This window comes from Magnolia sinica, chromosome 3 (genome assembly GCF_029962835.1).
Source record: "Magnolia sinica isolate HGM2019 chromosome 3, MsV1, whole genome shotgun sequence".
Taxonomy (NCBI): domain Eukaryota; kingdom Viridiplantae; phylum Streptophyta; class Magnoliopsida; order Magnoliales; family Magnoliaceae; genus Magnolia; species Magnolia sinica.
Window position 1 is genome coordinate 111,465,973 of NC_080575.1, and position 26,171 is coordinate 111,492,143.

The 26,171-nt window shown below is 40.1% G+C and overlaps 1 protein-coding gene across 3 annotated transcripts; it reads left to right on the top strand.

Annotated features, from left to right (window-relative positions):
- Positions 1-2,154: 2,154 nt before the first annotated feature.
- Positions 2,155-10,462, top strand: LOC131240715 (uncharacterized). 3 transcript variants are annotated; one of them, XM_058239137.1, is made up of 4 exons: positions 2,155-2,347; positions 5,329-5,936; positions 7,631-8,374; positions 10,189-10,462. In XM_058239137.1, exons 2-4 carry the CDS (start codon positions 5,337-5,339, stop codon positions 10,294-10,296), a joined length of 1,452 nt encoding a protein of 483 aa, XP_058095120.1. In that variant the 5' UTR covers positions 2,155-2,347; positions 5,329-5,336; the 3' UTR covers positions 10,297-10,462. The 3 variants fall into 3 exon arrangements, with proteins under 3 accessions (XP_058095120.1, XP_058095121.1, XP_058095119.1); XM_058239138.1 differs by having other exon boundaries at positions 2,179-2,316; XM_058239136.1 differs by lacking the exon at positions 2,155-2,347 and adding an exon at positions 2,978-3,104.
- The last annotated feature ends 15,709 nt before the right edge of the window (positions 10,463-26,171 follow it).

Consider the following 26,171-nt stretch of genomic DNA (forward strand, 5'->3'; position numbering starts at 1 on the left):
CTAGTTTACCCAACTGAATTTCATGTTTGCCCTATTGATTGTCTAGTTTGCCCAACTGAATTTCATGTTTGCCTCGCTAATTTCATGTTTGCCTCGCTGATTTCCTAGTTTGCCCTGCTGATTTTCTAGTTTGCCCCACTGATTTTCTAGTTTGCCCAGCCGATTTTCTAGTTTGTCCAGCTGATTTTTTAATTTGCCCCGCTGATTTTCTAGTTTGCCCCGCTGATTTTCTAGTTTTCCTTGCTGATTTCCTAGTTTACCCCGCTGATTTTCTAGTTTACCCCGCTGATTTTCTAGTTTCCCCCGCTCAATTGCATGTTTGCCCCACTGATTTTCATGTTTCCCTCGCTGATTTTCTAATTTGCCCCGATGATTTTCTAGTTTGCCCCGCTTATTTCCTAGTTTGCCCCGCTGATTTTCTAGTTTCCCCCGCTTAATTTCATATTTACCCCGCTGATTTTTATGTTTGCCCTGCTCAATTTCATGTCTTGCCCCACTCAATTTCTAGTTTGCCTCGCTCAATTTCATGTACGGCTGAAAGTTGGGCGGGTTCAACCCGACCGACCCGTGACTGACCTGACATTGGGTTGGGCTCGGGTAGGATATATTGGGTCCGATCTCAAGCTTGGGCTATAGAAACACCAACCCGATAAAACTTAGGTTAGGCTTGGGTTGAGGTCTCAGGTTGCCTGACCCAACCCGAACCCGATTAATACATTAGTTACTTATAAATTATAATTGAGTGTGGATTGTTTGTGTAGAAGGTACGCTAGTGATGTCGGGTCTCATTTGTCCACGTCATTTCCAAGGACTCAAGCTAACAAGATATGCCTGATTTCTTTATATGCCTGATTTCTTTCTCCCAAATAGATTGCGTGTTATGCTACATGAATTTTTAAAGGAGTAGTCCTATGTTTTAGCTTGGTTTTTTAAAGAAAAAATGAAGTTCTTTATGATGAATAATCACGTATATAATTAATAAAATCATAGATACAAAAAATAAGTCCTATATTGAAATATAATAAACTAATGTAATAATGAAAATATTAGTACGTATACACCCGACCAACCCAATCAACCCGTCGGGCCCTCTTAGGTTGGGCTTGTGTTGAGAATTCCCAACCCAAAACTGAGTTAAGTTGGGTCAAGGTTTAGGTATAAGAACCTTGGGTTGGGTTAGGGTTGAGCACCAACCCAAACCAACCTGCTCGACTTTCAGCCATAATTTCATGTTTGCCCTGCTCAATTTCATGTGTGCCCCGCTGAATTTCCAGTTTGACTGCGAAGTCATTGAAATTGACTACAAACTAATTGAAATGGATTTTCGACCATCGACCTGATGGAATCTTGGAAAATAATTAGGTTGGTTGGCTAAATTAGCTTCTCCTGCCCCAAAATCATATGTGCTACGTTGAGTAAATCATTTTAGTTTAGGAGATATGCTTCTTAAATAAATAGATAAAGAAATGAATTAAAAGATAGAAAAATATTTTTATATACTTATATATACATATTTACATAATTATGTATTAGAGAAAAATATAAGGGAGAAAAATTTCTTCTTGTATTAAAAAAAATAAAAAATTTGCTAGACTGCCGCAGCACTACCGCTGGTACGGCGGCAATGCCGCCGAACAGTCTGGAGATTTTTTTTTTTTTTTTTTGCTATATTACTTTTGTGGGTCCCATCATGAGTTCTTTGTTATATCCAAACGGTCCATCTATTTAGAGAGCTCATATTTAGGCTTGAGACGAAAAATAAGATAGATCTAACTATCAAGTGGACCACACTGTTAAAGGCAGTGGGGAATTGAACGTCTACCATTGAAACCCTTTTAGGGGTTATAGAAGTTTTGGATAATTATGAAATTTGTTTTTCCTCTTCATCTAGGTCTTTGTGACCCTATGAATGAACTTAGATGGAGAGGATTTCTCACAAACATCACAGTGGGCCCCACCTGAGTTCCCATCGCCGGACCGTCCGTCAGCGCTCGTCTCTGCACGCCAGCCAGAGGAAGGCAGGGGTATTTTCGTCCTCAATTTTGGTGTCCGTGCGAGGAGGTCCAAGTGCGTACGTTAAGTTTGTATTATTTCGTAAAAAACCACTGGATAAAAGGTAGGGTCCACAGTCGTAAATTTCTCTTAAAGTATTAAACTGTTTCAGTGTCACCGAGTGAGAGCACTGGAGCATTCATCTTTATTCTTTTACTTTCCTCTTTATTTCTTTTTCTTTTCGCTTGTGCTGGACGGCCAAAAACTCAGTGTTATAAGAGGCATCAATGCCAGCTTCGGTGTGAAGAAGAGATTATAGTAAAGGTTAGATCCGAAGCTCTATCAGCCTTCTTAGGTAATCAGATTCTTAGTCCCCGTCATTTGCTTTCCTATTTCAGCTTTTTTTCCGCTCAATCATTCAATTTTAATGCACTTAGGAAAATGTAATAATTTAGTAAGAGAAATGATCCAGTGAGCTACATATGTCCATGGAACCTTTTCATGCACCCAGTTGGATTTAGGCTCATTGGCATCCGCATCATGATCACCTATCTGGACTGTCCATTAAGTTGGGCCTGCTTTGGATTCTGGCTTGTACAATCATATAGATTCGATGATCTAAACCGGACAGTTGGCGGCATGAAAAAAATGGATGGACATGACCGTTTGTAGAAGATCTGCCCGGTCACTATCGATTATGGCCATCCGATTGTGGTGGTTTTTGCATGGTAATGGAAGAAGAGTGGAATGATACTAATTGACGGCCCGGACAGATTATGTGGATGCGATGGACTCCAAATTCAGCAAGGTGCATGGGAAGTTTTCCATACACTCAGTCCACTGCATCATATCTTATACGATCAGATGAGGCTGAATACGGATCCTTTGTTTGCGTCAAGCAGCAAAATTGTGGTTGTTGCAATCTAATAGACATTGTGATTGCTTAATGCATTGAATAATGAATCACTGACTGAGCTGGACCAATCACTATACAGCAAAGGAGGAAAAAAGCAGGAAAGTCGTGGTTTTGGCAAACAGAGGATCCGGACTCAGTATGAGGCTTGGCATAAAAAATCCCAACCTATCGTTACAATTGCAGGGATATCTCGATGGTAAAAGTCTCGTACTGTAATATTTTTAACACGGATCATTTAGCTCGTTTCTTTTGAATATGGACGGTCTCTTAATCAGTCATTTTTGGGTCTATGCACATGGATCCTTTTTTAGGATCCTCTCATCTTAAGGTTTTTGAATCAGCCACCTGGCTTTACCCATGTATCTCAAAATTAAGACGATCCAGATACAAGGCCGGAACCACCATGTATCCAGTAGCAATACACGAGGATGCATGGGTTCTAGCCAACCTCCGATCACATAACTCTAATTGCTCATGACCGTTGTCACTAATACTGCTGAAAATGTGAAACTCCCATGATTTTTTAGTGGAAAATTGACAAACAATATATTATCAAGATAATATTGCAAAATTTTCAAAATCACGCTTTCAAAATCTTGCCAATTTTTTTTAAATAATTTTTTTTGCAATTTTAATTATTGTGGAATTATCATGAATTTGACATTAAAATTTATTTTACACTTGCATGCATGTATAGTTGTGTGTATTTGAAGAGTTTCGTTAGCATCCCCGATGTCAGCAATATCCTTGAACCTTTTAATTAAGTGTCACACATTTTACACTTGCATGCATGCATAGTTGTGTGTATCTGAAGAGTTTTGCTAGTATCCCTGTCTTCACAAGGATGCGAGCAGTATCCTTGAATCTTTTAAATGTCTCACGGGTGATCTATTGTCCATCTAAAATAGGTCCAATCATCATCTTGAAACATACAGCAGATAAATCCCACCTTGTATTACTTGTGATTCTAATGTAAGACTACTTTATTTGATAATTCTAATCTTATGATTTATGATTCATAAACAACATATGATTGTAACGAATTAACCTCATTCAAAGGGTTATGATTCTTGCACCATGGCTTGTTCGTAGTGGCATGAATGAATGAATGGGTCGATGCCCCATGTGCCATTTAAAAGGGTTGGGGACATTAACAAAACCCATAATTTAAAATTTTAAAATTATTTATTAATTTACTTTAAATAATTTTAAAATTGCTGAGAACAAGATTTGTCACCATGCTGTTGACAACTAGCAAGTGTGTAGTACATCTGAGTGGTAAATTAGGTGACTGATCTACAGTCCAGATGGTCATATGCAAAGTAGGTCAGTCCACTCATCCGGACGGGAAAATTGAATATGAACCATAGTAGATGGATTAACTAATGAATAAAATGACCATATTTTTGCGTATGCTTTTCTTCCCATGGATGCCACCTTATGCTCCGTTAAGGTGTTCTCCACACTTGCAAGATTGGCACGTATACAGCAAGGTAAGGGTGTATGAAACGGTAGCGAATTAGGTGTTACCTCGGTAACCTTAGTGGGTGTTACCCTTACCGTGGGGCTCACCTTGATGATGTGTCATATATCCACACCATCCATCTTTTTTTTAAAAAAAAAATAAATAAATAAAAAGCCCATTTTAGGATGTGCGTCCAAACATTAAGCAAATCAAAATCTCAGGTGGATCACATAAGATAAAACAGTGATGATTGAACACCCACCATCAGGGTATGTCTCCATGGGTCAATGGTAGACTGACTCTGTTTCAACACTGAGACCCTGGATCGACTACCCATGTAGTGTGGTTGGGTGGGTAAGCGTGTGAAAAAAAGCCCACCATTAAAAACTGCTCAAGGTCCACCGTAAAGCAGATCCGAGAAGTTTATTTGCCATCCAACCCCTTAATAAGGTCAAACAAACCCGGATGAAGGGAAAAGACAAAGATCCGCTTGATCCAAAGCTTTTGTGACCTAAAAAAGCTTTTAATGGTCACTCACCACTTTTTCCAGTGGTGTGGTCCACCAGAGATTTAGATCTGCTTAAACTTTGGTATAACGTGCTAAAATGAGCTGAAAAAAATGATGGGCAGTGTAAATATACAGCACATCAAGGTGGGCCCCACACGTAAGGAAACACTCCCAAGTCCCAGCCCACAAAATGCATTAAACATGTCCATACACATTTCTAATAATTAGCTCCCTTCGATATGAGTTTATAATAGGTGAAGTGAAGTTTTTGGTTTGATTGAAACCTATGCATGTTAGTTTTGGACGACCTTCATGTATAACAGTTAGCTTCACCAGAAACAAATCAAACATTGAAAGTGATACGTCTTCTTCTTCTTCTTCTTCCTATTATTATTATTTTTTAAAATTTTATTTTATTTTTAATTTTTAATTTTATATTTATGTAAGGTCGAAGCATGGCTATCAAGTTGAAGCTGTTGATTGACAAGGAGAAAAACCGAGTGGTGCTTGCCGAATCCGACAAGTACTTTGTTGATACCCTCTTCAGCTTCTTGACAATACCAATAGGTGCTATAGTGCGACTCAGCAGCCAGAAATCCAATATTGGATGCATGGATGCATTGCAAGAGAGCATAAAGAATATCGATTCTCAGTATCTACAGACAGAAGCTGTTAAGGAGATGTTGTTCTGCCCGAGAAGTACATGGGAAGCTCGAACCAATGATCTAGCACTAAATGTCGATACGGAGCTTACAAGGTATTATGTATGTGCATCATGTTACGCAGGGTCCCACCCCTTGATCAGTACTGTTAAGAATGTCCGATGTCGCTGCGGAAAAGTGATGGGTAAAGAGGTAGTTGTTAATAAGCCAGATCCGGTTACGAACGGTATCAATGAGGGAGTCTTTGTGAAGAGGACAATGAAGTTCATGATAGGCGATGATCTACGGGTGGGCCCCATTTCCACGATGACCTTCATATCACTACTTGACAAGCTTGGAGTCAGAGACAGGGCGGCTCTAGAGGAGAAGATTGTGGATGTGGGTGCCGATGAGGTATGTTATGGTGACTTTTGACCATCTACTCTTAGCCACACATGATCACCTGGCTATTCCATGCGTTATCTGGACCATCCATCATGTGCGCACATTGTGTAAATGTGTGATCAGGATTCAGGCTGGACTGCTCTTTAGGTAGCCTACAATGCACAAAGTATACGGAGTGTTAAGGAAAAAGTTGGCCAAGTTCCACCTGCAGGTTACATCTCTGCCCCACCTATGAGTGGACCAGCTTGACTACTACACAATGCGGCCCACCTAACGGATGGATCAGCAGACTTAACCCAATATGAATTTGTTGGGATCCAAATTCAGACACATCTGTTCAGGTTTGAGTTTAAAATACTGCTATGTTGATTTGGATTAAGATAAGAAGTCCAGACTCAGTTATTAATTGAGTTGAGCCTGATTTTCCTCTTTCTAACCTAACCAATTTACATCTCCACTCCCACAAACCATCTTCCCATCTCCGCTCATAACAACCATCCGATCAAGCTTTAAAGTTTGTGAAAACCGGTGATAACAACCATCCAATCAAAAGGTTGTGAAAATATCTGTTTCATGTTTTGTTTTGAGACATTACATATTAGATTATCTCCCGTTGATCCTTCCAGGAACACAGGACAATGTGGTAAACATGCACCAGCAGGAGTACGGGCATCAGTTGGGCCCAATCGTGTGGATGCCCTGCTCCAAAATTCGGTTGTTTCACTAATGGAAGCGGTCCACATTTTCTACATGTGGCCCATCTGATGAATGCACTGGCTTGGGCCAAGTTATACATGGTAGGCCTACTTGATGAATGATGTGGATCTTGTAACATGCCTTTATTCGGTTGTTTCACTAATAGAAGTGGTCCACATTTTCTACATGTGGCCCATCTGATGAATGCACTGGCTTGGGCCAAGTTATACATGGTAGGCCTACTTGATGAATGATGTGGATCTTGTAACATGCCTTTTGAGTTCCAATGTAGGTCCCATTTGCATTTCTCTTCCTTTATGAGTAATTAGCACTACGAGCTGTGGCATGTGCAATGCACATGAAGAAACTGGTTTAAAGACTGGGAGAGTAGAGGAGAACTCACAGTTATTTGATTGTCTAGCAGAATGTGATGGTTGATACTTTGGCACTGAAATTATACACATGGCATATATCAGTTCAATCAAACCACCTAAGTTGTGAGACACGTTCATTGGCCTGCCTTTGATGATCAACCGTTGGCACATCGCTTTGATGACGATGATCCATTTAAATCATTTCTCAAGAATTGTGTGATTTAGTTTCAGTTTATGGTATTCACTTGCAAAGTTTTATTTATTTATTTATTTATAAATCCCGACATATCAACTAATTGCGTGGGTAAAGTTGACCATGGCTATCTCGCTATAAATGAGGCTGGGTTTGTGATTAGGGCCGTGAGCTCGGTTCATCACCTCTCACCCCTTTAACGTTGCTGTTCAGTTTGGGGATTTGACCATCCATATGGTTGTCCTATCGTGAATGACCCACTATTAAGAAGCCTGCACATCAAAGAAGCCGAATTGTATCGATCTGGTCTTCAAAGGAACATTAAGAATAAAAGAAACGTTAGATTGTTTAAAATTCAAAATGTTTCTCAGTCTATTTGGATAGCTGAGACAAGTTGGCTAACTGCATATTTGACGATTACTGGTCTTATCTTGAATTAGGCATTGAATATACTGAGACGAATGTTGGTCTCCAACACACCTTTGACGGACGTCTTTCTGCCGAAGCCAGAGGCTGTTGAGGATGCTTTTCATGCCCTAAAGTTGAGCGACGAAGACATAGCCATAGATAAGAATGACACTGGCAAGACGATGAGCTTGAAGCTTCTGATCAGCAAATCCAAGAACAGAGTATTGTATGCAGAGGCCACAGAAGATTTCTTGGACCTTCTGTTCAGCTTCCTCTCCTTCCCTCTTGGAGCCATAGTAAATCTCTTGAGGCCAGGTTGTTCCATTAGATGTTTGGATAACTTGTACAAGAGCGTGGAAGATTTAAGCTGTGGCGACAATTGTATCATATCCGAAGAATGCAGAGCCATGCTACTTGACCCCAAGCTATCACTCCACTCGGGGTGTGAGAACCAGATATTGCCAGTCGTGGAGGCGGCCCCTAAAACATTCGACATTTCTCTGTGTGTTCCTTGCGTTTACTGTGGCAGGTCTTGCCACTATACTTCCTACCGATGTTTTAAGAGCCTACTATTGCATTTCATAAATCCAAAGTTGAGTGATGCAGCCACAGAGACTGGAGGAGGATTTGTGAAGGGGCCGAAGATCATGTTTATGGTAACGGATGGGTTGGACGTGGAGCCTTTATCGGTTATTTCAGGCATCTCCATCCTAGACAGATACCAGGTGCCCATCAGTGATGTGCAGGAGCGAGTAGTAAGTGTAGGCCAGGATCAGGTAATGTAGATTGTTCTCTACATCAGTTAGATTGAGAAATGTTAGGGCGAGTCATGCTAGGACAGAGGGTTCCATGCTACTCATCAATTGGGGGGCACCATGAATATGCCCTGGCCCAAAACTCATTGATAGCCATGGATCAGGTGGACTGAATGTCTGCAATTGAATTATAGACCGTTGGCTGTCCGTTTATTTTACTTTTTACCCATCCATTTTTCTCATGCAGAGCAGGCCACCTGACAAGAAGTCCGGTCTGAGATTTGGGCAAGGGTGTGTTCTCCATGGGCCCCTTCTGATGAGTGGTCTAGATTCCTCATCGGCATTCCATGTTGGCACTTGCGCATCGACTTTTTCAACCTATCTTGCAAACCGCCATGGCTTTGGACGCCAATTTCCGGCAAAACCCGTTAGAAGGAGCCCGTTGAATAAAAAGCTCTGTGGAGCCCACATTGATTTCTGTGACACCTACTCTGTCCATCCATTGAACCAGCTCATGTTAGGATGTGATCCAAAACATCATGCAAATTGCACTTCGTCAAAGGTACCAGTGGGGATGGGACGCCCACTAATGAAATATTCACGGGGCCCACCGCAATTTTGGATCAGGCTGATATTAATGTTTTCCTTTCATCTTGGTGGAACTAACCTTGTAAACTGATTCGATGCCATGTAAATATGGAGTTGGGCATATAAATATCACAGTGGGCCCTAGAGGGTTTCAATGGTTGGAGTTCCTATCCCCATTGTTTCCTGTTTTGTAGCCCACTTGAATTTTGAATGTGCTTCATTTTGGGATCGCATCCTAAAAAGAACTAAAAAAACGGATGGATGGAGTGGATATTGTCAGGTAGGTTCAATTTTTGTTGCACGGCTTCTTGCAGCAGATGTGGAAGTTCTTGTCCCACGGCTTTGCTTTACTGCATTTACTAACTATTACATTCAGTTTGCACAGGTTGAGTCATGGCTGACTGATCCTGTCTGTTGGTAATATGAATCTCACCATAGAAGGGCAATGCCTCAACACTCTCCTAGATGTGACGATCCTAACCCTTTCACTGGTTGCCTCTGCAAACAGATGATTTGGTAAAGAAGCAGAACAATGATCCACATTCAACTGAAAATGGCAAAAGATGTTCCAATCTGAGAGAAATTTGGAGCATGGTTCATCGGGCGGGTTCCATCAAATCAACAGTCTGGATGGCAGAACCTACAACCTGAAAACCAGAGGATACTTTGCATATTCCTGGGCTGAGGATCCACCGTTTTCTGAACCATGCAGGGGATAAAAATGGATGGAAGATCCTAACCCCTGACATTTACTGCATCATGTCTCATTTGTTTGGCTACCATTTTCTGAACCATGCAGGGGATAAAAATGGATGGAAGATCCTAACCCCGACATTTACTGCATCACGTCTCTTTTGTTTGGCCTTGGCGAATTCTTCTGTCAATTTTAGCATCCTCAGCACCCATATGATTGAAGAGGCTATTGATGCACGTATGCAAACCACGTGTGAGATTCTGGGCCAATCACTAAGCATGTCTGCTGTGAAAAATACCCTTGCCCCAAAGTTTGGTTGGCCTAATCATCCAGTGGGCCACATGTACACAAAAATTGTGATAAAACAGGCAACCAATGATCAATATTCAACTTACATGTGCAGCCCACCGGATGACTTGACCTTCTTGACTTTGTGAGTAGCCCATAACTTGCACGTCTCACATGTTTGTATGCGTGCTGTCACTTGTCTTTCCAAAAATATAAATAGGGAATAGAATGCTAAGCTTATATTTGGACTTGTCTTTCTTCGCAGGCTCTCTCTCTACTGAAGGCTGCTTTGTGCTCCAGAACAGTTCTTAGTGATGTCTTCTGCGGGAAGAAAGTAGATCAATCTCAAATTAAATTGGAACGTGATCAATGACAATATCAATTAGATGGCTAGGATAGTCTTATATTGAACAATGTCCTACTTACTATTAAGCATATATATTGGCTCTCTTTTGTTGTTATACAAACTTTGATTTGTAACTGATTGATGGGTGTTTGAGGCTTGATATTTATGGCACACTCGCCAACTTTAAACTCTACTAGACAGAGGAAAAACCGTCTAAATGGGCCCATCCAGCAGATGAGGATCATGTAATCCTAGGTTAGCTGCTTGCTTGGGAATGATCACGTGCTTTTGAAGCTGTGAAAATTACAATACCTTCCGATCGAGCCATGTGGATCCACACATCGTGTGTATGTGTGATCCGAACTGTTCATTGGGTAAGCTATCCTAAGAACTATCCCTATCAAAAGCTCAAATAGGACTTGCCAAAGGAGCAACATATAATTATACCTAAAATATGCATGTATTCCATTGTTGTGGCCAACCTAATGAACTTTGAGATTTGATTGATTTTGAGTGTCCTTTTATCAAGGTAGTGTTCCCCTGATGAATGAATTGGGTGACATACACACATGTGAAGGATGGGTTGAATGTTACTATGAGTTCACCGTGGGCTCCACACATCTCCACGTGATATCTTCAACACTGCATTGCATATAATCCGTCCTTCAAGGTTTGCTAGCCTCACAGGCACATCCCAATCTAACAATTGTGTGGAATGCAAGGATCCATTGGGTGGCCCATGCAGTTCAGATGGCCACACAAATCAGCTAGGTCTGCTTACCAGGACACGCCTAGGATGAATGTGGACTATCATGATGCTTTTTGGCTTCTCTTTTATGGAAGCGAGCCCCTGTGTTGACTGGATTGGCCTTGGTTTTTTTTTTTTTTTCTTTTCTTTTTTTTTTTTGGCATAGTTTTCAATGTATTACTATATATTTCAAGAAAAGAAAAGAAAAATTCCAAAATAATGCCAAAGACATTTCCAAGACATACTTCAATTTCAAACTCTTTCCTTTTTCCATATATGCAACATAATCCCAATGACATGAACCATGATGCAATTGGACTAGAAATAATGGGACAAATACCAAAGCTTGAGCCCAGTCGAAGGCTTTCTTTTTTAATCCATTAGTAACTGCCTACATCATTGATGAGGATGCGATCGTCACCCTGGACAACCGCTGTGATAGGTTTTGGGTTTGGGTTAGGGTTAACACCTATGGTGTAGTCACGAGCATTCTGAAAATTGGTTAGAACATGTTACATGGTATTGAATTTCTTTTTAATTGGGCCTGCATCATTCTCCTCATCTTTGAAAGAACTTGTTCTTCTTCTTTTATTTTTATTTTTTTTTGTTTTTTGATAAGGTAAATAACTTGTTGATAATGATAGAGAGACATTTTTTTATTTTATTTTTTATTATTATTTTTTTTTACAGCCATTCGGGCAGGCTGCAACAAAAATTCCGGGCCCTGCCTATCATATAAAACACGTACACATGGCTAAACAGAAAACAGAGAGGAAAACCAAAACAGAGGGACTTACTAGCGCGGCAGCAACAACTGAAAGCGCTGAAACTCAAGCTAAAAGCGACCAAAAGAGCTCCACAGGAAATCTGACCAGTAGGCCTGAAATAGAGGAGAAACAGGGGGAGCAACTAAAATCAGTCCGCTCCAATCTCAAGTAGCAGTTGCTTCTACCAGAAGAGACCTCGAGCCCGGCAGCCAGAAACCACAAAACGAAAGCAGAGACAGCATACAAACATACAAAGGCCAGACCCTGATGAACTTCAATTAGCAACTCGATTGCACCGAGAAACGCTTGACTTCCCCTCCAGCGGATGATTAACACAGGGGACAGCCAAAACTGATAACTAAACAGCAAAGGAGCCTGAGCGAACTGCCCCAAGGCCCAGCCTGTCGAGGAAGAGGCTACCCCAAACATGCGGAGGGAGGAGTGTGGAATTCCGAAAAAAAAACGAGGACTGGGTCTCACTACCCATTCGGGCCATACCATCTGCTGGCCCGTTTCCTTCTCTATAGATGTGGCGAAATTGCAGCTGACCAAGAGATCGAAATCTCTGAATTCTTTCAATCCAGTAGGTCTATTTTCAAGATGGATGCATGTTACCATTAAGGAAGTCGACCACGCTCTTGGAGTCAGATTCTATGATGATATTAGATAAACCAGAGCTGAGGCATAATGAGAGCCCATCATAGATGGCATGAAGCTCCGCATAAGTGTTGGATGCTAACCCATATCCTACTGAAAATGCAAAAACAAACTCACCTTTGTCACACCTACAGATACCTCCACCTCCAGAAGGCCCCGGATTTTCCCTAGCCGAACCATCAATGTTGAGCTTGGACCAGCCTGTGCACGGTTTCTCCCACCTAACCACAATAGGAGGATGAAACCTTGTAGAATCAGCTATCCCCAGAAAGGACCGAGAGGCTCTGCTCGGCAGAGGATAGATAAGATGAGGGCCTTGATTACCAAGCAAGTGCAACCACCACTTCACCTTATACACAATCGCTGCCACCTTCATAGCCTTACCATCAAATTTAGCTGAGTTCCTGGACATCCATAGAAGAAGAGACGGGGTAATCTTACTAATCGGGGAGGAATGATGCATCAAGCCTGAGGGGTTCCACCAAAATCTGAGGTTCTCTTCGATTGGCAGATTGTCGAAAAATGGGATCCCAAAAACATCACCCAGGCTTTTCCAGCAAGCAGAAGGTATCGTGCTGTTGATGAAAAGGTGGTGCAAAGATTTGACAAAATGCCCTCTGGATGAGTCGAAAGTGCAGCAAAAGCACTTAGAGGCTAATGCTACATCCCGTCCCTAAACACCAACATCAATAGGGACCGCCAGATGAATTACTCTCCAGACGAAAAGGGAGATTCTAGGTGGTAACTTAGCATGCCAGACCCACCTAGCCCAAGACCTACGAGGATTGGGAGATCGGCAAAGCAACCATGCAGACTTGACCGAGAAAGAGTTTGAAATATGATACATTTTAGAATTGACTTTTTCTTTGGTAGTTGATGGTGTGGTCCGACTAGTCATGGTTTGTCTTCTTCTTCTTCTTCTTCTTCTTCTTCTTTTCTTTTTTTTTTTTTTTTTTTTTTAAAAAAAAAAAATAAAAATCATTTTGAACCTTCATATATTGTAAGGCTTATGATGTTTCTCTACTTTTAAGTGAAGCTTGTCCATAATCTCTTTGGAAACTTAATTTTCAACACCCTTAGTATTTATGATGGCATTACATACCTTCTTACCACATATGCACAATGTACAAAATATATAGGTTCATAAGAAATCGTCATCGGGTGCTTGAGGAGCATCCAAAACTTTGAAAATAATAAGATTTTATGGTGGGCTCTAGAGGAGAAGAATGTGGAGGTGGGTGCCGATGAGGTATATATGTTATGGTGACTTTTGACCATCTACGCTTAGCCACACATGATCACCTGGTTATTCCATGCATTATGTGGACCATCCATCAGGTGCGAACAGTGTGTAAATGTGCGATCAAGATTCAGGCTGGACTGCTCCTTAGGTAGCCTACAATGCACAAAGCAAATGGAGCGTTATGGCAAACGTTGCCCAAGTTCCACCTGCAGATTACATCTCTGCCCTACCTATGAGTGGGCCAGCCTAATTCTAGGCTAATTATTGCATCTACTACACAATGTGGCCCACCTAACGGACGGATCAGTAGACCTGACCCAACATGAATTTGTTGGGATCCAAATTCAGACACATCTGTTCAGGTTTGGGATTAAAATACTTCTACGTCCAATTATTATACTTGAACATCGATAGTTTGTATTCAGATACCAAGTCCAGAATCAGTTAATAATTGAGTTGAGCTGGATTTTCCTCTTTCTAACCTTACTAATTTACATCTCCACAACCGGAAACCATCTTCCCATCTCTGCTCATAACAACCATCCGATCAAACTTAAAGTCTGTGAAAACCGCTCATAACAACCATCCAATCAAAAGGCTGTGAAAATATCTTGTTTCATGAATAATTTGAGACATTACATATTAGATTGTCTCCGTTGAGCCTTCCAGGAACACAGGACAATGTGGTAAACATGCACGAGCATGAGTATCAGTTGGACCCAATTGGGGCGATGCCGTGCTCCAAAATCAGTTTGGTTCACTAATGGAACCGGTCCACATTTTATACATGTGGCCCATTTGATGAATGCACCTGGTTTGGCCCAAGTTGTACATGGTATAGGCATACTTGATGAATGATGTCACTACAAAAAAATGGCGTTTACCGGCGGTCAGAACCGCCGCTAAAGACCCAGAAAACTGCGGGTAAAGACTTTGCCCACGGTTTGCTAACAGCCGGTAAAGCCTCAGTCGGTAAAGGCTTTACCGGCGGGCAGGATCTTTACTGACGGATGTGCTGGACGCCGCTAAATCGTTATTTTTTGCTGCACTACCGGAAAAATTATAAAAAGCTGCGGGTAAAATCCGTAGCTAAATGTTACTGGCCCCAGAATGACCGTAGCAATTCGTACCGTAGCCCGTAAAAAGTTTGCTACGGACTATAGATCTCATGGCCACCAACAATCCGTTGCCATAGAGAAATCTTTTTAAAAAAATATATAACAAGAAAAGGTGACCCACATGTAAACTAGTTTATTTATTATTATTATTATTTTTACAGCAGTCTAAGCGGCTAACATACCTTGGTTAATGTCAATGATCTCCTTGTTGCCAATGATTGCCATTGTTTCTAATGGACTGGTTTCTTTTATCGATATTTGGTGAGTTGTGTATCATAGCCATTGATGATGTGAAAAGAACGAAAGCACCCCAAAATCACAACCACCACTCTTCTTCATTCCGAGTCAGCTATGAAATTAGGTTGCTCGCCTTGGCACATATACTCATAACAAACCAAAGCTGATCCCCAGTCCTTCCGGAGCCGGAATATGTCCTCAATGAATGTCGAGCCCAATGACCTAATGAACACATTCGACATGGCACAGATCGTCTTATGCAGCATGGCTTCAACCTAAAACACATGGATCTTGAACTCAGTGCTTTGTGAAGAATTACCAAATCAAAAGAAGAAAAGCAGATATATATCACTGGGATATGCTCTCCAACTGCAAAAATAAACTAAGGGCCTGTTTGTTTTTCCAATTACTCCAGTAATGTGAATTTGAATCTGAAAAAAAGGTGCTTTTCCTTTAATACAAAATAATTCCACTCCCCTTTAATCTCTTCATCTACCATTGACCTTTTCCTTTCCACAATAAAACATAGAGGTGAATGCTTATACTACCAGGGGAAAATGCAAGCTAGCTTCCAATGAAGTTAAGCATTTTGGATTCATATTTCATAACCATAGATGTCATTCCTCGCAACTTTAACTGTAGGCATTCTTTTACAGGTCATAAACGGAAAATGGTAGCCTTGTATCTTTTAGATAGCAAGCCCAACATTTGAAACAAACATAATCTGGTGTCAAAAGAAAATACTAGAGAACATATGAAAGGAAGAACCAAACCTCACCTTTGCATTTCCTCTAGCACCAAATGTTAACTGTTTAGGCTCGCCATATGACAAATTCAAAACATGCAGCTCATCATCTCTAACGTAAGCGAGCATACTTCCATCTGGAGAGAGATGGGGATCAATAATTGGCAAAATCATGTCATTATTAAGTTTAAGCCATGTGTAAAAGGAATAAGTAACTGTCATAGTTAATCTTCTGCGATATCATAGCAAACAGTGAGCTGATCAAAGGTGGATTACCTGTTCTTATCCTTGCTCTTCTTTCTGTAAAACTAAAACACTCCAAAAGCAATCTCTGCAGTATTATTGGCAAAACTGAAAGGAACCATAATATATTATAAGCCATAAGATGGGCAACAATTATAATTCATGGCCCGAGCTGCTGACCAAAATATCTCTCGCAAGAAACGTTATAGATCTTCTTTGACTCTTCCATAAAAGAAATGATTTCACATGCCAAAGTAAAAATCTACATTAGTCTTGTGAGTTGCTTTCATGATTCAAAGGTATTTCACCTGCATGAGCCGCCCCAAAAATCCAAACCATCTTCACTAGAGGGACAATAAAATTCAAATGGATTTGATACAAAAAAAACATGTTACTTAGTTGTACAATAGATCAATGATTCTACAAACATATTTTAATAAAAGATGAGATTGTATAAATAATAAAAAAGATTAAAAAATTTTGAGATGTTGGTCTTACCGGAAAAGCTTGAATCTTACAAGATGACACGAAAGAACGCTACCAAGCGAACACCCTTCTCGCTGTAATTAACACAAGAAGACAGCCAAGGCATGCTGATAAAGCCTTTTATTCAAAATCTGCACAAAAAGCAAATTAATCACGGGCACAAATATTTCTAAAATAAATGTGAATTGTTATAAATAGAGTTCTAGTAATAAAGCCTCTATTCTCTTAAGTTGAAAGCAATGATCTGAAATTGAATAGAGAATAATTAAGAAAAAAAATAAAGATAAATAGACGTGCCTCTGAGCATATTTTTTTTCGTAGTTCAGCACTATAATACTTGTGAATTGCAACCATATCCTGAGAAATTGGATCTAGGCACCCTGTTCACAATACCTGTACCTATATTCCACTAACATCGCCCAGAATACTGAATTCCACATAATCATTTCGATCCACCTGAATATATACTTCCCAATAACCATTTCAGTTTATGGTTTTTAATGGTTTTTCCTGCCCACTTTCACCATTGGGGAAAAAAACGATTGCAAGTAAATCAGTAATGTGTACAAATATAAATGTATAAAGCACACAAGAACTTAATTCAAAATCTTTTTTTTTTTGTATAGAATAATGGTAAGCAATCCTTAGTTTTCATCATATGAACTGCTAGAACCTAGTGTGTTAAAGCAAAAGAAAAAGTGTAGAAAGATCTCTCTACACCACTTTATTTATAATGTTGCAGGTGAAAGAACCACTCTAATAACACAGATGTTGGTTTTAAATCTGTGTGGCATGTTAACAGTCTAGAAAGAGGAGCAAGTTCAAAATGCATTGGAGATGGAGTTAGTGCTAAGAGGTATCACCTGAACAAGGTCAGCCATTTCAGCCCCCATGTTATCATATTTTTGAGCGAAATCAGGGTGGAGAGATAGAGAGAGAGTCGGGGCAGGGAGAGAAAGATGGAGATACTGTTGTTACAATGTTGGAGAACACAATCGCACCCTAAAGAATGGGAACATGTAAAACACGTCGCACCTTGATGCCTTTTTCTTAATTCAAATGAACCATTGAAATCAATTACCTTAATTGGATTGACTCTATCATGTGATGCATTGTCCTGTTCCAGCACACTACTGGAGAACATTTTTTTTTTAGTGCACATGGGCAGGAGGATCTTCAAGTGCTTGGGTTTCATCTCTTTCATTATTTCACTGTTTACCATAGTAATGCATGCCAAGAATATTTTACTAACATCAATAAGCTAAAAGATATCAATTTAAAAAGTTCTAAAACATGAGATGGAGGATACAAGACTCGAAGGCACACAAGAGGGTTTGTCTGTAACAATCATAACTATAACAAACACACACACACACACACACACACACACACACACACACAACACGAGCTGTCAGTATATTAAAGGGAAGACTCAAAATGCATGAGTTACCTGATAAAAGAAGACGCTCTGCCTTCTAACAGCTGAAACCAGGCCATATTTGATGTTTTCTACAGATTCAGAAAACTTTTCAGCAACACCTCCTGAGAAAGTAATGTTGAAGGCTGGAAATCTCGGTCTAAACATGGTTGCTGCCTGTCACATTATTCTTCTAGATCCCTGGTGGAACCCAACTACAAAGATCAAGCTATTGACAGGGCACATCGAATTGGGCAGACTCGCCCTGTGGCTGTTTCACGGCTAACTGTTAAAGATACAGTGGAGGATCGGATATTAGCTCTCCAGGTAAGTTTCTGTTCATAGTCTGCTGGATCCATGGATTTAATACTATAAGATGACTTTGATGTGACTTGTTTGACTTGTAGTTAGGCATATGGCAAAAAAAAAAAAGGAACGGGAAATATTCATTTCTAGTTCAGCCTCAATCATTAGAAATACGGTAAAAAAAAATGGTAAAATAATAGAAACACCAAAATTCAGCGAATGGAAAGTTCAGGTTTAATATGGTTTAGACAAGTAGTAGACAAAGGCATCTTGAGATTAGGGCCCACTGTAATCTTTATTTGCCATCCAACCTATTGATTAGGTCAAACAGACCTGGACGAAGGGATCCAAAACTTTTCTAGCCCCATATCAGCATCTTCATGCAAATGAACCTCAGATACATGACTGTCTTCTCTTAGACAACACCTCTACACTAATCCGCAATTAGGGAATCGACACTACAAATCCCTAATTAGGGATTCGAAACTCAAAAAATCCCAATACACAAATCATTGCACAATGTTACTTGAAGGATTCAAAAAATGCCAAAAAATGCCCAAATTGATATGAATAGATATAGAGAGAGAGAGAGAGAGAGAGAGAGAGAGAGAGAGAGAGAGAGAGAGAGAGAGAGAGAGAGAGAGAGAGAGAGAGAGATACCTGATGTTGCAGCAGAATGCTCCTTGATGTGCGGTAGATCGAGCAGAGAGAGAGATACCTGATGTTGCAGCAAAGGGCTGAGGAGATAGAGAGAGAGAGAGAGGACTAGGGTTGTGAGAGAGAGAGAAGACTAGGGTTTTGAGAGAGAGAGAGAGAGAGAGAGAGAGAGAGAGAGAGAGAGAGAGAGAGAGAGAGAGCGAGTGGAGAGGGAGAGGGAGAGGCAAAGAGAGGGAGGGAGAGGGAGAGGGAGAGGGAGAGGGCCGGAGACGGAGAAGGAGACGCAAAGAGAGGGAGCGGCAGAGAGAGGGAGAGAGAGAGGGAGACAGGGAGAGAGACGGGCACGATAGGTTAGGTTTTTTTTTTTTCTTTCATATATACGGACCTGCCGGCAGCCGTTAAACTGGCCGCCGGCAAACGGTTAGCCCATCGGTCGGCTAAGGCCCATTTTCTTGATTGCCATTGTTTCCAAGGGACTCGTTTCTTTTGTCGATCTTTGGTGAGCTATGTAACAGAAAAAGGCATCAGCACCAGTATTTTGGAGTCCTTCAGCAAGTTCAGGCCCTCAATGATATTGAGGTTCACCACCTGTGAGTGGAGGTTCTCTGTTTTGTCTACCAGAAGCTCAATCTTCTCACCATGGTCCAGAACCTGCACAAAGGGAGATTACAATGGGTTTATGTTGTTCTGCTTACACCAGAATCTTGGCAGCAGGATGCTGTACCTCAAGTTCATTCACAATAGTTGCAGCATCATTTGTAACAAAGAGTTTTTCCAAATGATTAATGACCATCTTATTCATACCTGAACATGCCCAAAAAAGGGAGAAAATTTTTAATCAACCTCGCATATTTCGAAGCCAGACCGAGGATCATTACAATGAGTAAGCATCTAATACGGCCAGATAAAAACCTTATGAGCTACTGCTTATATGAGAATATTTTGATAGCATACACCATGTGAGGCAAAGGGGGGGTGCGTGATCACTGAATGTTAGGATGGTTATACTTGTGAAGAATTACAAGGAAACGATGAATAGTGTCCTGATGCGTCTATTTTATACAATTGGGAACAAAGTTTTGGTGATCCAGACAGTTGATAAGATGGACCTACCGTGGATAGATAATGACCCTCAGATTTTACATATTAGACAATCCCATCCAGCTCATCCATGGATTTTATTTTGTACCATTGTTATCCCTAGCAATTTATTTGTAGGCCACTGATTCAAGGGTTAGAATCATCCGATCTGGAAGTTTTAATAAAAAGGAAGAGAATGAGTCGATCCATTGGATCTTTCAGGAAAAAAAAAATAATAATAAGAGCTGATCCATTGGATCTTTCAGAAAAAAAGAAGAGCTGATCCAATGGAAAATGAATTGTAGAAATTAATTTTCACAATGAGCAGTCTATACACTGGACGGTCTTGTTACATCAAATGTGCACAAGTTCATAGAGGAGGAGATTAGAAATAAATGGATAATGGAATAGTACAATGAGCAAAAATTCAAAAAGTTCTAATTTGGATAGCTATCCATTCAAACTGCACTGCAAAGAATGATAAAAAAAATTGCACATAAGATACTGATACAGTAACAATATTCTATATTTTTACAGATGGCTTTTGATAAGGAAGTCTTAGCATGGAATGGAGACATTTTATTCCAAATATCAGTTCAATCACTCAATCATTTAAATCATTATTATGGACTTTCCTACTGCATCAAGTATCAGATCCACACTAATGCAAGACAATCAGAAAGGTTCAGCTCCAAACAAAACATCAATGCCAACTGATAGATGCAATGAGAAGGCAAAAAGGAATATAACCCTAAAAGATCCCTGGGAATAGTCATCTATTGCTCTACATAAATGCAATACTTCCAAAATTCAACTTCGGTTACATATCAGATGATGTGAATTTTGTCCAAATTTCATCACTTATTACATACAGAAGTACCAGTTAAGAAGCATGAAAAAAAAAACAAAAACAGAGGAACCATTAAACCCAGTTAAAACCCACTGCTCATGACAAGCATAGAACCACCAAATTCACTCCCATGAGCTGAAGGATTGAAGGATAGAAGCCCACAATGGCTTTTATTTTAGGCAATGCTTGGTAGAGCTAAATCTAAATTACGGTAGGAACATGGCCTTCCCAGAGCAATTATTAAACCTTTTCCATGTTTTTTTTTTTTTTTTTGAAACATAACAACAAGCTTCATTAAAGAGGCGTTGAGATAGCATCAAAAACTACAAACAAGAAGACACATGAGCATTGCCCAAAAGGAAAAAATGCTCCCTCAGAGCAATTATTAGTGTTGAAACTATAATGATTAAACCTTTTCCATCTTTTCTTTGGTCATTTTGTGTTCAAACTATAATGCTCTTAAATTCCAAGATTTCTGAACTTATTCAAAATTACAATTCCCATGGGAAAAGGCCAATAACAGAGCCGGGCAGGAAACGTTCCTACGACAATTTACTTTTAGTCCCACTACCAAACAGAGCCTTAACCACAATGAGAGGCTTAAAGATAGGCTGGAAAACCTGTGATCCAATAACAAACCATGATTTTATTTTAGGATGCACATATTTGATTGCTCCCTCAGATTATCAATTCATTAGATGAACATATCAAAAATTTGTAGCTCAAATTGTATTGAAAGCCATACCTAAAATAGTATTTGGCATGGCTCTTGGTATATTTAGTTTGATGACTCCAAACATTACATGTTGTTTTCACCATTAGCTTCAGGAAACCTCGTTACAAAACAGATAAATTAGTTAGATTGTGAAGCCCTTCTTATTATATATGCAAGCAACAACTAGGAAGCCAAATGAGTTTATTAGCAGTCTTCTTTCCCACTCTAGGTAACTTCCATTTGCATCCCCTGCAGTTCAAACTGTGCCCATTCAAGTTCACAAGAAACATTCCACTGCTAAATAGCTAAAATCATCTGATCAGGGAGATTTTGGACTGGGTCATCTAATCTATGACATGACAAACAGTTTTAACCACCAAAACATTGCTTGTTGAGCCATTTCATCAAACAGTTAGCATGCATGAAATACAGGAGGTATTCCACAATGGGGTTTTTAGTTTTTATGGCCGTAACAGACTTCATGGCCATAAAGCAACAATATTTTAATATTAATCAGAGATTATGCCTCCCATGTGGTACCCTGCCGTGTCATGTGTGAGTTTGTGCTCACCGGCAGGTCATCTAAATTGCCTATAATAAATCCAAAGCATATTACTGAGGTACCTCTAGCCACAATTGAACTCACACCAAACACACTTCTCACATATCAAACAACAACAAACACCAAGAAATTCTAAGACAGTAAGTAGCAGTTGGGGTTTGGAGTAGCTGGAATCGTCAGTGAGTCCCGAGTTAGACTCATCATGGAACCATCCAACCGATCTTTGAGCATCAAGAATGAATTGCGAAAGCACTAAAAAATGAAGTCAAATGGGAATTTAGGAGAAGTCAGTGAGATTTCAGAGAGAGAGAGAGAGAGAGAGAGAGAGAGAGAGAGAGAGGTGGAGAAAAAACCAAATGGCCTTGCTGCGCAAAACCCACTCCAAAACCCTAATCTTCTGCAATGGGATCATGAAACGATGGCAAGATCCTGTCGCTTTTGAAAGGATCAAAACTCACTTCAAAAAATATCTTAAGAACCTCTTCCAGTCCCACCCCATAGAATTATACTCGTCCTTCTCGAGAATCTTCAAAACCCCTTTGGAAAAACCCACCTCACATGATAAAATTAGGCCCCTGCTCGTCTGAAAATCGAACTCCTCTTTCGCTTTCTTTAGCACGTCTGGAATTTGCAATTCAATGCCAATCAGATCTTTAACTCCAAACGCCTAAAAAATCCAAAAACGGGACTTCTCTCAGAAAATGCAATTTCTACAAGAAACCCTCCACCAAATGCTTCGACCTCAACTAGATTTGCTCCAAGCCATATTCAAAACCCTAAAAACGAGTGAAGGGGGAAAAGGTTAAAGGAAATCCAAACTAGATCTGCTCCAAATTGTAGAGAGAGAGGGAGGGAAAGGGAATAGGGGAAGAGGGCGCCTAGAGAGAGAGAGAGAGAGAGAGAGAGAGAGAGAATGGGGCCGGACGGCGCTGGGAAGGAGAGAGAGAGGGAATGGGGGTGGAGGGCGCTGGTGGACAGATGATATAAGAAAAAAAAAAGCTCGTTTCTTTTAGCTTTTTCCAGCGGCTGCTTTTAATTAGCGCAAAGAGTTCCCCCTAACACCACACTTTCAGTGGCCCTAATTTCCTTCCATCATCAGCAGCCACACGAAGCCCAACGACTCTTGCCTTTGCCCGCGGCTCGTACTGGTCATTGGCAAAAACAAAAAAGAGTCGCCAATGGCCCACTTTCTTGTAGTGGATCTGCGGGAAGAAATTAGACCAATCTCAAATTAAATTGGAACGTGATCAATGACAATATCAATTAGATGGCTAGGATTATTTTATATTGAACCATGCCCTACTTACTACAAAAGCATATTGGCTCTCTTTTGCTGTTATACAAACTTTGCTTCCTAACTGATTTTTGGGTATTTGAAGCTTGATAGGTCGCACACTTGCCGGCTCAAGAATTATGGGAAAACACTACCTTTTTATTTATTTATTTTTTTTTTAGCTGGTTAGTACACCCCACTGTCAATTCACACTTAACTTAGCCACCTCCACAACGGATCGATACCGGGGAAAACACAAATTGGCAAAGAGGAAAAACAGTCTAAATCGCCCCAACTGTTCATTGGGCAAGCTATCCTAAAAACCATCCCTGTCAAAAGCTTAAATAGGACTTGCCAAGGTAGCAACATATAATCATTCCTAAAATATGCATGTATTCTAATTTTGTGGCCCACTTGAACTTTGAGAATTCATTATTTTTGAGTCTCCCTTCCTCAAGGTAGGTTTCACCTGATGAATGAATTGGGTGACATACAAGAATTTGAAGGATGAGTTGAATGTCACAATCAGATCACGGTTCGCTCCACACATCTCCACGTGGTATCGGTTTGCTAGCCCCAAAGGCACGTCCCAATCTAACAATTGTGTGGTACATTGTAGGGATCCACTCGGTGCCCCACGTAGTTCAGATGGCCACACAAATCAGCTAGGTCCGCTCACCAGGACATGTCTAGGTTGAATGTGGACTATTATATTGCTTTTTGGCTTCTCTTTTAAGGCTCTCCATTTTTTAAGTATAAGGGAGCCCCTATGTTGACTGGATTGGCCTTGTTTTCTGCATATAGCAATCTTCAGGTGGTGTGATGTAACTCCCAAATAAATACGATAAAGGGAAGTAAAATAAGAATTTTATTGTTATAATTTGGATTGAGTGTACATAAACCAAATAAGAATAAGAAAAGAAAGTAACTTGAGAACTCACTTGGCCAAGGGGTTGGAAAATTACTCAGCCAATAATGGGTAGTGGGAAAATTACTCAGCCAATAATGGATAGCTTATGGAATCAATCACCTAACAAGATTGGAATCACTCAACTCATAAATACAAAGCTTGTAAAAAATAACTCAAAGATTGGATGCTATTTCATTAAAATATAAGACATTTTATAAACTAATTACAATAACCCCTTACAAATACACCGATAACAACCTTCTGTTTACAATGTATTACTACACATTTCTTTAAAAAAAAAAAAAAAAAAAAAAGCTTCCAAAATAATTCCAAAGACATTCCCAAGACATACTTCAATATCAAACTCTTTCCTTTCTCCATATATGCAACATGGTCCCAATGACATGCACCATGATGCACTTGGACTATAAATAATGGGCCAAATACCAAGGCTTGAGCCTAGTCGAAGGGTTGGGCTTTCCTTTTAAATTGGACCCATGTCATGGTGGCAACTCTCTGCAACATCCCGTGTCCCACACATTTGTTGTGAGATTTGTAGTTGTGACTGTAATGCCTATAGAGATGCATACAGGATTGCCTGACCTCACCATCTCTCGATTCATACTAGCAAATTGGGCTCTGGATAGATCAGGTCGGGTAAGAAATAATCACATGTATTTGTGTTGGGTTGGATTGAGTTTAAGGGCCTGTTTGGCTAGTGGTATTAAGTTGTATTAAATGGGATTCATTGTTAATCCCACCTCGAGATTGGGAATGGCATGTTTGGAAGGAGCGTGGGATGGGATTAAAATTAATTTTATAGGCTTTGGAAAATGAGCCTTGTGATGGAAAGTATGAGATGCGATTTCCAAATCCTATGGATGATGAATTTTTCCTTTACCTAAGTGTAACTTGAAAGGAAATCCCGGGATTTACTTTTAATTGCATACATTCCAAACATGGTGTTGGAAAACATGGGATACACCCAATCCAGGGACAATACCTTACACATACATTTATTGTTACTTTTACAATTCCATCCACCTTAATCCCACCTAATGCAGTTGGCCAAACGGGCCCTAAAGGATTCATGATTAAGTACTTGTTACAATTTAGGTGGGGTTGGGTCGTCCTATAATTAGGTTGGGCTTGGGTTGATCCTCAACTCGACCCAATCTACCTGAATCGCACCCAAACTACTTCACCCCGACTTTGGTGGTCATGACTATAGTTATTACATGATTTATTAGATATAGCGGCAAATTTTATAGGCAGTAAAAAAAATTTTTTTAAAAAAAAAACCATCATTATAAAAAGAGTGTGGATCCTCAGTTTCCTGGAGTCAAGAACTCCCTGACTCCAGCGTTTTCATTGGTCAACGTCACTGTAAGTGCCACGTCATTAGATTTTTTAAATATATTAAAAAAAATTATATTTCAGAAAAAGTATAACGCCGTTAAATATATTAAAACGGTTTCGCTTGGAAATCAGATTGCATACCGATTACGGCAAGCCCTTGATCTTACCGTTGTTGGGCCCACCTTGTATGTATGTTGTCTATCCAGGCCCCATCCGTTTTTCAATCTAATTTAAGGGGTTGAGCCCAAAATTAAAGTATATCCATATATCAAGTGGATCATACCGCTGTAAACAGTGGGGATTATGATTTCCACAGGTGAAACCTTGCTAGGCCCCACAGTGATGTTTATTTGTCGTCCAATCAGTTCATAAGATCATAAAGGCATGGATGAAGAGAAAACACAAATATAAGCTTGATCCAAAAATTTTGTAGCCCCGAGAAATTTTCAATGGTAAACATTCAATTCAACTGTTTCCTATGGTGTGGTCCACTTGAACATTGTATATGCTTTATTTTTAGTCTCAAGCC